This window comes from Carcharodon carcharias, chromosome 4 (assembly GCF_017639515.1).
Source record: "Carcharodon carcharias isolate sCarCar2 chromosome 4, sCarCar2.pri, whole genome shotgun sequence".
NCBI classification, from domain to species: Eukaryota; Metazoa; Chordata; class Chondrichthyes; order Lamniformes; family Lamnidae; genus Carcharodon; species Carcharodon carcharias.
The window spans coordinates 5764541-5775787 of record NC_054470.1 but is presented as its reverse complement, the minus strand read 5'-3'; the positions used below and the strand labels follow the sequence as shown (position 1 = coordinate 5775787).

General features: G+C 43.5%; 1 protein-coding gene across 1 annotated transcript in view; it reads left to right on the top strand.

Annotated features, from left to right (window-relative positions):
- The first annotated feature begins 6094 nt into the window (after positions 1-6094).
- pggt1b (protein geranylgeranyltransferase type I, beta subunit) overlaps positions 6095-11247 on the top strand; it is an 86470-nt gene continuing 81317 nt past the window's right edge. Inside the window, exon 1 of the mRNA XM_041186835.1 lies at positions 6095-6244. Within this exon, the coding sequence (XP_041042769.1) occupies positions 6126-6244 (119 nt within the window). The 5' untranslated portion in view covers positions 6095-6125. The remainder of the gene's footprint in view (positions 6245-11247) is intronic.

The window sequence follows — 11247 nt, the reverse complement described above, 5'->3', positions numbered from 1 at the left end:
TCTGAAACTAGTGTTTGAAACAAATAAAGGCAATATTGAATAAGGAATAATAGATTTTTTAAAAATGATATGAAGACAGTTGGGTAAAGTGGAGTGGGATAGCAGGTTAAAAGTTAAGATGGTAGAGAAACAGTACCAGACATTTAAGGAGATATTTCATAACTCTCAACAAAAATATATTCCCCTGAAAGAGAAAGATGCTATAGAAGGTTGCACCTTCTGTGACTAACTAAGGAAGTTAATGATGGTATCAAATTGAAAGAAAAGATTTACGATGATGCAAAGATTAGTGGTAGCCCAGAAGGTTGGAAAAATTTTAGAAACCAGCCAAAGATGTATTTTTTTTTAAAAGAGAAATTGGAGTATGAGAGAAAACCAGCAAGAATTATAAGAATAGACAGTAAAAGCTTTTACAAGTACATAAAAAGGAAGAAGGTAGCTAAAGTAAGCGTTGGTGTTCATTAGAATTAAAATGGGAAGCAAGGAAATGACAGGGACTTTGAAAAAGTATTTTGTATCTGCCTTCACAGTAGAAGACACAAAAGGCATCCCAAGAAGCATAGAAAATTGAGAGGTAAAACAGTCATGAGCATTAGAGAAAAGGTACTAGGAAAACTAATGGGATAAAGGCTGACAAGTCCCTGGATCTGATGGCTTGCATCCTAGGGTCTTAAAGAAAGTGGTTGCTGAGATAGTGGAGACATTGATTGTAATCTTCCAAAATTCCCTAGCTACTGGAACTGTCCCAAAGGATTGAAAAAACACAACTGTAACACCACTATTCAAGGAAGGAGGATGACTGAAATCAGGAAACTATAGGCCAGTTAGTCTGACATCTGTCATCGGGGAAAATGCTAGAATGCATTATTAAGGAGGTAGTAGCAGGAAACTTAGAAAATCATAACACAATCAGGCAGAGTCAATGGGTTTCTGTGAAAGGAAAGTGTGTTTGATTAATTTATTAGAGTTCTTTGGGAATGCAACGGGCAGGGTGGATAAAGGGGAACCAGAAGGTGATGTGTGTTTGGAATTCCAAAAGGCAGTTAATAAGGTAACACGTAAATGGTTACTGCACAAAATAACGGCTCATGGCTTTTTTTTGCGGGGGTGGGGTGATGCATTAGCATGGATAGGAAATTAGCTATCCAATAGGAGTTGGGGTAAATGGGTCACTTTTCAAGTTGGCAAACTAACTAGTGGAATGCCAGACTGATTAGTGCTGGGGCCTCAACAATATACGATCTATATCAAAGACTTGGGTGAAGGGACAGACTATTGTAGCTAAATTTGCTTATGATACAAAGAGGTAGGAAAGCAATTTGAGGATACTAAGTCTGCAAAAAGATTTGGACAGGTTGAGTAAGTGGGCAAAAAATTAGAGTATAATGTGGGGAAATGTGAGGCTGTCTACATTCACAGGAAGAATAGAAAAGCAGAATATTTAAACGGAGACACTGCAGAATGCTGTGGTAAGGATCTGTATACAAATCACAAAGTTAGCATGCAGGTACAGCAAGTAATTAGGAAGGTAGATAGAATGTTGGCTTTTATTGCGAGAGAAATTGAGTATAAAAGTAGGGATGAAGTCTTTCTACAGTTCTATAGAATACTGGCAAGACCACATCTAGAGTACTGTGTACAGTTTTTGTCTCTTTACGTAAGGAGGGATATACTTTCATTGGAGAAAGTTCAGAGAAGATTTACAAGTCTGATTCTGGGATGAAGGGGTTCTCTACTGAGGAAAGATTGAGCAGGTTGGGCCTTTACTCCCTGGAGTTTGGAAGAATGAGAGTTGATCTTATTAAAAGATAAGATTCTGAAGGAGCTTGACAGTGGTGCTGTTCCACTGGAATCGGCATATATTTCCTGGTGGCTATTGAAAACAATCAGAGAGATTTTGAAATAATATTTTAAGCAAAAAATATAATGCACTTAATTTGTACAGAAGCTCATCATCCATTGAAACAGTGATCTGAGCGTATACTTGGCAATGTGATGACATAAAACATAAAGCAATACTGATGTGCATGCATACTTCTGAGCCACAACTGGACCAATCAGTCATCAGTAGCAAAAGAGAGTGGCTAAAGTGAGCGAGGGGCCCTTGGAGGATGCGACTGGAGAATTGATAACGGGGAGCAGGGAAATGGCAGATAATTCAAACCAATATTTTGCATCAGGCTTCAAGGTGGAGGACACTATAAACACCCCAAAGATATCAGATAAGCAAGGAGCTAATGGGAGGAAAGATCTTGTAACAGTCTCTATCATAAGGGACAAAGTATTTGACAAACTAATGGGACTAAAGGCAGACAAGTCGCCAGGACCTGATGGCCTGCATCCAAGAGTTTTAAAGGAAGTGGCTGCAGAGATATTGGAGGCATTGGTCGAAATATTCCAGAACTCACTGGATTCCAGGAGGGGCCCAATGGATTAGAAAACCGCTAATGTGACGCCCCTGTTCAAGAAGGGATGGAGACAAAAAGCAGGAAACCTTAGGCCACTCAGCAGAACATCTGTCGTTGGGAAAATGCTAGAGTTCATTTTTAAGAAATAGGACATTTAGAAAAGCTTAACGCAATCAAACAGAGTCAACATGGTTTTGTGAAAGGGAAATCATGTTTGACAAATTTGCTAGAGTTCTTAGAGGATATGGCAAGCACCGTTGATAAAGGGGAACCAGTAAATGTAGTGTATTTGGATTTCCAAAAGGCATTCAATAAGGTGCCACATAAAAGGTTTTTGGACAAGATAGGAGCCGGCAGTACTGGGGGTAATGTATTAGTATGGATTGAGGATAGGTTAACACACACAAGACAGAGTCGAGATTAATCGGTCTTTTTCAGGTTGGAAAGACGTAATTCGTGGAGTGCCACAAGGATCAGTCCTAGGGCCTCAATTATTTACTATCTATATTAATGACTTGGAGGAGGGGGCAGAGCGTAATGTATCCAAATTTGCTGATGATACAAAAATAGGTTGGAGAGCATGTTGTGATGAGGACATAAGGAATCTGCAAGGGGATATAGGTTAAGTTGAGTGAGTGGGCAAAAACTTAGCAGGTGGAGTTTAATGTAGGAAAGTGTGAGGTCATGCACTTTGGTAGGAAGAATCAAAAAGTGCAGCACAGAGGGATCTTGTGCATGGAACACAAAAAGTTAGCATGCAGGTGCAGCAAGTAATTAAGAAGGCAAATGGAATTTTGGCCTGTATCTTAAGGGGGTTGGGGTTTAAAAATAGGGAAGTCTTGTTACAACTGTACAAGGTGTTGGTGAGGCCACAGCTGGAGTACTGTATATGGTTTTGGTCCCCGTATTTAAGAAAGGATATACTGGCATTGGAGGCAGCTCAAAAGAGATCCACTAGGCTGATTCCTGGGATGAAGGGATTGACTTATCAAGAACAGCCAAACAGGTTAGGCCTTTATTCATTAGAGTTTAGAAGAATGAGGGATGAAACATACAAGATTCTGAGGGGTCTTGACAGGGTAGATATTGAGAAGATGTTTCCATTTGTGGAGGCATCTCGAACTACGGGACATAGTTACAGAATAAGGGGACACTCATTTGAAACTGAGATGTGAAGGAATATCTTCTCTTGGAGGATAGTGAATTTCTGGAATTCTCTATCCCAGAGAGTTGTGGAGGCTAGATCACAGAGTATTTAAAGAGGAGGTAGATACATTTTTGAAATATTGGGGAGTTGAGGGCTATGAGGAGCTGGCAAAAAAGAGTTGAGGCCTGGGGCAGAGCAGCTATGATCTTATTGAATGGTGGGGCAGAATGGCCTCCTACTCCTTTTTCTTATGTTCTTAACCATCGTAAAGGGGAAGAAATGACAACCCCTGTCAGGCAGCATTGCCATGCAATGACATCATATCTGGCACAGCATCACCCAGTCAAATTCAAACCTCAAACTAAAGAAAAGCCAGGAGCATGCAGATTGCCTGGGATATTGGCGCGTTGCAATGGAATTGGCAGGGTATGTATTTCTTGGAGGGATCGGGCATTAGTCTGATATGATTGGCACAAGCGGGGTTTCGGATTACTTCACCTCAGATCTTTTTCTTAAAACATAGAGAAAACAAAACATTTTCCTAGTTTTAGCAGCTTTTCTGTTGGAAACCATGGCATCGGATCTTGCATCAAGCCTCTTAAGAGTAAAGCTTTTATTTTCTCTATACTTCAATTGTTATTCATTTACCCTTGCTGCAAGTTCTCCCATATGCCTACCTAAAGCTGGCATATTTTCCCTCCTCACGCTCCTTAGGACCTGCTCACATCACACTGCATCACTTCCACTGATATCTCTTGGGATATGTCCAGCCAGAGCTGGCAACCCTACTTTTTTAGGGTACATGCTGTGCAAATGTTTCCCTTCATGAGGGAACCTAGAATGAGGTGGCATGGTTTAAAAATAAGGAGTCTCGCAATCAAGACTGAGGTGGAGATTTTTTTTTCTCGGACATTCATTGGTGTTTGGAATTTTCTTCCACAGAGAGCAGTGCTGGCTGGGCCATTGAATATTTTCAAGGCTGAGGTAGATTTTTAATAAAAGCAAAATACTGTGGATACTAGAAAATACCAGAAACCTGAAATAAAAACAGAAAATGCTGGAAAAACTCAGTAGGTCTGACAGCATCTGCGGAGAGAGAAACAGAGTTAATGTTTCAAGTTGGTATGACTCTTATGAGCTAAAGAGAAGCAGAAATGTGGTGGAATTTATACTGTTTAAGGGGGGCGGGGTGGAGTAGGTAAAATAGGATAGAAGGTCAGCGATAGGTGAGGGCTAGGTGGAGGTGGGGGTGGGTGGGGGGAATTGACAAAGACGTCATGGATACAAGACAAAGGGAATGTAAATGGTAGTGGTGAAGACTAAAGAAGATGCTGATAGTGGCAAAAAAATGTAAGAAGGAATGTTACCAGCAGAACAAGGGTGAGCACTCTGAAAGAACAACATAGAACAAATGACTGTGGACCTTTTTGCGGGGGTGGGGTGCTGGTCGGGGAAAGAAGGATAAAAAAGAGGGGGTGGATTTTGATCGACAAAGGGAGTCGAGGGTTATTGGGCCAGGCAGGAAAGCGGAATTGGGGCCACAATCATTTCTTCTGTTGGGATAAGAGCTTGAACTGCATTGAGAGTTAACGTTTCGCTTTTCAATGAAATTTATTGAAGAGCAGCTTTTTAGTTTCCAGCGAAAATAGCGGGAAGGGTGTGTGTGTGTGGGGGGGGGGGGGGGTGTGGTGATGATCAGGATTACCCCTAAACTGATGTTTGGGTTTGTTTTCGCAACGATTCATTCATTTGCTCCAAGTGTAACTGTCTAGTCCCAGTCTAAGAGAAATGTCACTACATATTTCGGAACTTTCTAATCCTCGGTACAATAAATAGCTTTGCTGGATCTAAACTGTTGCGACAGAGGGAAATCCCCCCTATTAATTAGTTCCAGTAGATTCGCTACCTTTAAATGATCTGGTAAAAGTTGGATAACTTTAAATGACTTGGTAAATGACTTTAAATGACTTGGTAAAGTTGCTGGATCTAAACTGTTGCAACAGAGGGAAATCCCCCCCTATTAATTAGTTCCAGTAGATTCGCTACCTTTAAATGATCTGGTAAAATTTGGATAACTTTAAGTGACTTGGTAAATGACTTTAAATGACTTGGTAAAGTTGCTGGATCTAAACTGTTGCAACAGAGGGAAATCCCCCCCTATTAATTAGTTCCAGTAGATTCGCTACCTTTAAATGATCTGGTAAAATTTGGATAACTTTAAGTGACTTGGTAAATGACTTTAAATGACTTGGTAAAGTTGGATAACTTTAAATGACTTTAAATGACTTGGTAAATGACTTTAAATGACTTGGTAAAGTTGCTGGATCTAAACTGTTGCAACAGAGGGAAATCCCACCCCCCCCCCCTATTAATTAGTTCCAGTAGATTCGCCACCTTTAAATGATTTGGTAAAAGTTCATATGACAAATGAGTTATGTTTTTTGCAAACCCCTTTGCAAGCGGAGGAAAGGGGAGTGCGGCGCGAGCTCCGCTGTGTGGCGCGGCTGCGCGGGGCTCGCTCGCCGATTGGCCGGAGCGAGGGGGGCGGGCTGTGTCCATGGCGATCCAATATGGCCGAGGAGACGGTGGTTGCCGAGCACCTGGAGTTCCTGAGGGAGCGGCATATCGGCTTCTTCGAGCGATGTCTGAAGATCTTGCCCGAGCGGTACTGCTCGCTGGAGACCAGCAGGTCAGGAACCTGGGCCCGGGCGGAGGTGGGGGTAAAACCGGGGGAAAAGGCCTGTCTGGGCCGGGCCGGGCCGGGCCGGGCCGGGCCCCTGTCCAAGTTCGGCCCCACCCACCAGCCCGGCGCCCGGCACCCGGCACTGAGACTGTGAGCCGGGGATGGGCAGTGGCTGAAGGCGCAACATCCCCCCCCCCCCCATCCACCCCACCCCACCCCAAACCATCGTGTCCTGGTTGGGAAGGGACGGGTTACTTCAGCTGGCAGGTCGGTTAAGAGGCGCACAATGGGCTGCAGCTCCCGAGGGGGGAGGGGGGAGGGGGGGTTACCGGGCTGCGGTGGGGGTGGGGGTGGGGTTTTTTGTTAGGCGGGGCGATGGAGAAGATAACGGGAAACTGCTGAGTGAGTGAGTGAGTGTGTGTGTGTAAACGCAAACAGGGGTTCCTTGCTTTAATGTTTTTAAATGTCTGAAGCACCGGATGCGGGCTGCACTTCATTCTAACCGACCGTCCGTGCTGCGTACGGAAGGTCCCGCAATACTTTTGTCCAGGGAAATATTGAGACGTGTCTTAAGCCCCAGTTTGTTCCTAAATCGTGACTTTAATTTCTTTCAAAGTCATATTCAGATTATTTTAATGGAGGGGCGTACGCCGGAGATGGTGCGTGAAATTCCTGTGATTCGTCATCTGGGAATTTTGTTGTAAGGCCGGGAGGTCTTGTGGTGCAGTGGGTAGCGCCCCTGCCACTGAACCAGAGGCTCCAGTTCCAGTCCCACTACAGAACTTGATGGCCAAGGAAGGCACAATGTGGGCACCTTGTAGGTCCTTCTGGGTGATAAGAGCGGGAGAGGTTCCTGTCAGCCATGTGATGCAAAGAAATTGAAGTCTCAACCCACTTTTGTGTAAGTTGCTGCAGCAATTTGAACTCCTTGGGGAGCAAGTTGGCAAAGTTGACTGGCCAGCTGGTGCAGATCAGCTTGGTGCCAACAGCATGGGATTTGATCCCTATTCTGATGGGGTGGATTCAGGACCTATTTCCTTTCTTGAAGGGTCATGAGGACTCAACGTCAACTCTTTTCTTCTCCGCTGATGCTGCCAGACCTGCTGAGTTTTTCCAGGTAATTTTGTTTTTGTTTCCTATTTCCTTATGCTGCCTGTGGTGGTGGGTCGTACCTGCCTTTGGGCAGGGAACTGGAGAAGAAGAATAATACATTACAGGAGGAGATCATTCTCTCTATCGCCCCTGTGCTGACTACTTGTCTTCATATATTTATCCAATTTTCTTTTCAATATTTCTGTTGAATCTCTTTCGACCACTCTTTCAGGCAGTGCAATTCAGATCACAACACACTGAAAGGAAATTATGTTGAATATTTGTGAAACAGCAGCTGGAGTGTTGTGTTCAATTCTCAGCATCGTGTATTAGGAAAAATGTTAAGGCTGTACAATGCAGATGAGATTTATTAGAATGGCTCAACAGAACAGAAGGAAACTGCTTCAGCCACTCTTTTGGACTGTGCATTTCAAATCACAACAAAATGCTGTGTTTGAAGTTTCCATCTGTTGTCTTTGGTTATTTTGTTTAAGGTTATTTAACTTAAATCTATGTCCTCTAGTTACCCACCCTTCCCACAGGAACAGGTTCTCTTTATTTCTGCTACAAAACTATTCATGATTTTGAAAACTTCTATCAGAGTTCCTCTTGAACTTCTCTGCTCTAAGGAGAACAATCTTGACTTCTTCAGTCTCTCCACATAGTTGACGTCCCTCATCCCTGGCACCATTCTAGCAAATCCCTTCTGCACCCTGTTTAAAGCATTAACATCCTTCCTAAAGTGTGATGTTGAGAATTGAACTCAGTTCTCCAGCTGCTGTTTTATAAATAGCATAATTTCTTAATTTTTGTACTCTCTTTCTCTTAATAAAGCTAAGGATTCCAATTGCTTTTTTAACAGCCTTTGCAACTTGCCTTTCAACCTTTAAACATTTGTCCACATATACACTCAAATCTCTCTATTACACCTTTAAAATTGTGCCATTTAGTTCGTATTGTCTCCTCATTTGCATTTCTCTGGTTAAATTTCATCTGCCTCATGTTTGTCCTTTTCACCAGTCTCTGTGCCTTCCAAAAATTGTTTACAATCCTCATTGTTTACTATATTTCCAAATTCCATATCATCTGTAAACTTCAAAATGACCCTGTATAACATAGGCCTGGGCCAATAATAGGAATAGTAGCAGTGGTCCTAATGGAACACCATTGTATACTTCCCTCTAGAATGAAAAACAATCCATTCATTACTCTCCCTGTGTGCTCTCTGTCCATGAGAAAATTTTGTGTCCATGCTATATTTGTTCCTTTAATCCCATGAATTTCAATTTTGCTAACAGGTTTATTGGACTTGTCAAACACCTTTTTGAAAGCTTATGGAACATTAACCACATTGCACTCATCAAGGGAAGGTGGTGGTGTAGTGGTAATGTCATTGGAATAATAATCCAGAGGCCCAGGCTAATGCTTTGGGGAACAAAAATAAAAATACCTGGAAAAACTCAGCAGGTCTGGCAGCATCTGCGGAGAGGAACGCAGTTAACGTTTCAAGTCCGTATGACTCTTCAACAGACTCAAAACATTAACTGTGTTCCTCTCTGCAGATGCTGCCAGGCCTGCTGAGTTTTTCCAGGTATTTTTATTTTTGTTTTGGATTTCCAGCATCTGCAGTTTTTTGCTTTTATCTTAATGCTTTGGAGACATGGTTTCAAATCCCACCATGACAGCTGGTGGAATTTCAATTCGACTAATGAAATCTGAAATTGAGAACTAGTCTCGGTAATGGTGACTACTGTCTTAAAAACCAACCTGGTTCACTAATGTCCTTCAGGAAGGAAAGCTGCTACCCTTAAATGGTCTGGCCTACATGTAACTCCAGACCAATGTGATTCATGCTGAAATGACCCATGACCCTCCATTGTATTGTGGAATAGATTTTGAACAGATCTAGCAACTTCAGACTGGGCCATCAGCAACAGCAGAATTGCACTTGAACACAATCTGTAACCTCATGGCCTGGCATTTCCCCCACTCAGCCATTACCATGAAGCCAGGGGATCAACATTAGTTCAATGAAGAGTCCAGGAGGGCAAGGCAGGAGCAGCACCAGGCTTACCTAAAAACAAGGTGTCAACCTAGTGAAGCTATAAGACAGGACTATTTGCATGCCAAACTGTATAAGCAGCAAGTGATCCCACAACCAGCGAATCAGATCTAAGCTCTGCAGCCCTGCCACATTTAGTCGTAAGTGGTGGTGGACAATTAAATTCACTGGAGGAGGAGGCTCCACAAATTCCCCCATTCTTAATAATGGAGGAGCCCATTACATCAGTGCAATAGATAAGGCTGAAGAATTTGCAACAATCTTTAGCCAGAAGTGGCCTCCTCCAGAAGTCACCAGCAACACAGATGCCAGTCTTCAGCCAATTCGATTCACTCCATGTGATATCAAGAAAAGGCTGAAGGCACTGGATAGTCCAAAGGCTATGGGCCCTGACAATATTTTGGCAATAGTACTGAAAACTTGTGCTCCAGAACTTGCCGTGCCCTTAGCCAAGCTGTTCCAATACAGCTATAATACTGGCATCTACTTGGCTATGTGGAAAATTGCCTGGGTATGTTCTGTACACAAAAAGCAGGACACATTCAACCCTGCCAATTACAGCCTTATCAGCCTACTCTCGATCATCAGTAAAGTAATGGAAGCGGTCATGAACAGTGTTGTCAAGCGGTACTTGCTCAGCAATAACCTGCTTACTGGCACCCAGTTTGGATTCCACCAGGGCCACTTAGCTCCTGGTATCATTACAGCCTTGGTTCGAACATGGACAAAAGAGCTGAATGCCCGAGGTGAGGTGAGAGTGACCTCCCTTGACATCAAGGCTGCATTTGACCGAGCGTGGTACCAAGGAGCCTTAGCAAAACTGGAATCAATGAGAACCAGGTGGAAAACTCTCCACTGGTTGGAGTCATACCTAGCACAAAGGAGGGTGGTTGTTGGAGGTCAGTCATCTCAGCTCCAGGACATCACTCCAAGAGTTCCTCAGGATAGTGTCCTCAGCCCAACCATCTTCAGCTGCTTCATCAACAGCCTTCCTTCCATCATAAGATCAGAAGTGGGGATGTTCGTTGATGATGATTGCACAATGTTTACCATTCATGACTCCTCAGATACTGAAGCAGTTCATGTCCAAATGTAGTAAGACCTGGACAATATCCAGGTTTGGGGTGACAAGTAAAATTTGTGCTACATGAGTGCCAGGAAATTAAATCGCCAACAAGAGAGAATCTAACCATCGCCCCTTGACGTTCAATGGCATTATCATCATTGAATCCTCCACTGTCAACACCCTGAGGGGTTACCATTGACCAGAAACTGAACTGGACTAGCCATATTAACACTGACTACAAGAGCAGGTCAGAGGCTAGGCATTCTGCGATGAGTAACTCACCTGACTCCCCAAAGCCTGTTCACCATCTACAAGGCACAAGTCAGGAGTGTGATGGAGTACTCTGTACTTGCCTAGCGCAGCTCCCACAACACTCAAGAAGCTTGACACTGTCCAGGACAATGCCGCCTGCTTGATTGGCACCCCATTCACAAGCATTCACTCCCTCCACCACTGCATAGTAGGAGCAGTGTGTACCATCTACAAGATGCACTGCAGGAATTCACCAAGGCTCCTTTGACAGCACCTTCCAAACTCATGACCACCACCATCTATAAGGACAAGAGCAGCAGATAGGTGGGAACACCACCACCTGGAAGTTCCCTTCCAAGTCACTCTTCAGCCTGACTTGGAAATATATTGCCGTTCCTTCATTTTTGCTGGGTCAAAATCCTGGAACTCCCTCCCTAACAACACTGTGAGTGTACCTACACTATATAGACAGCGGTTCAAGAAGGTAATTCACCACCACCTTCTCGGGCAATTAGGGATGGGCAAGAAATGCTGGCC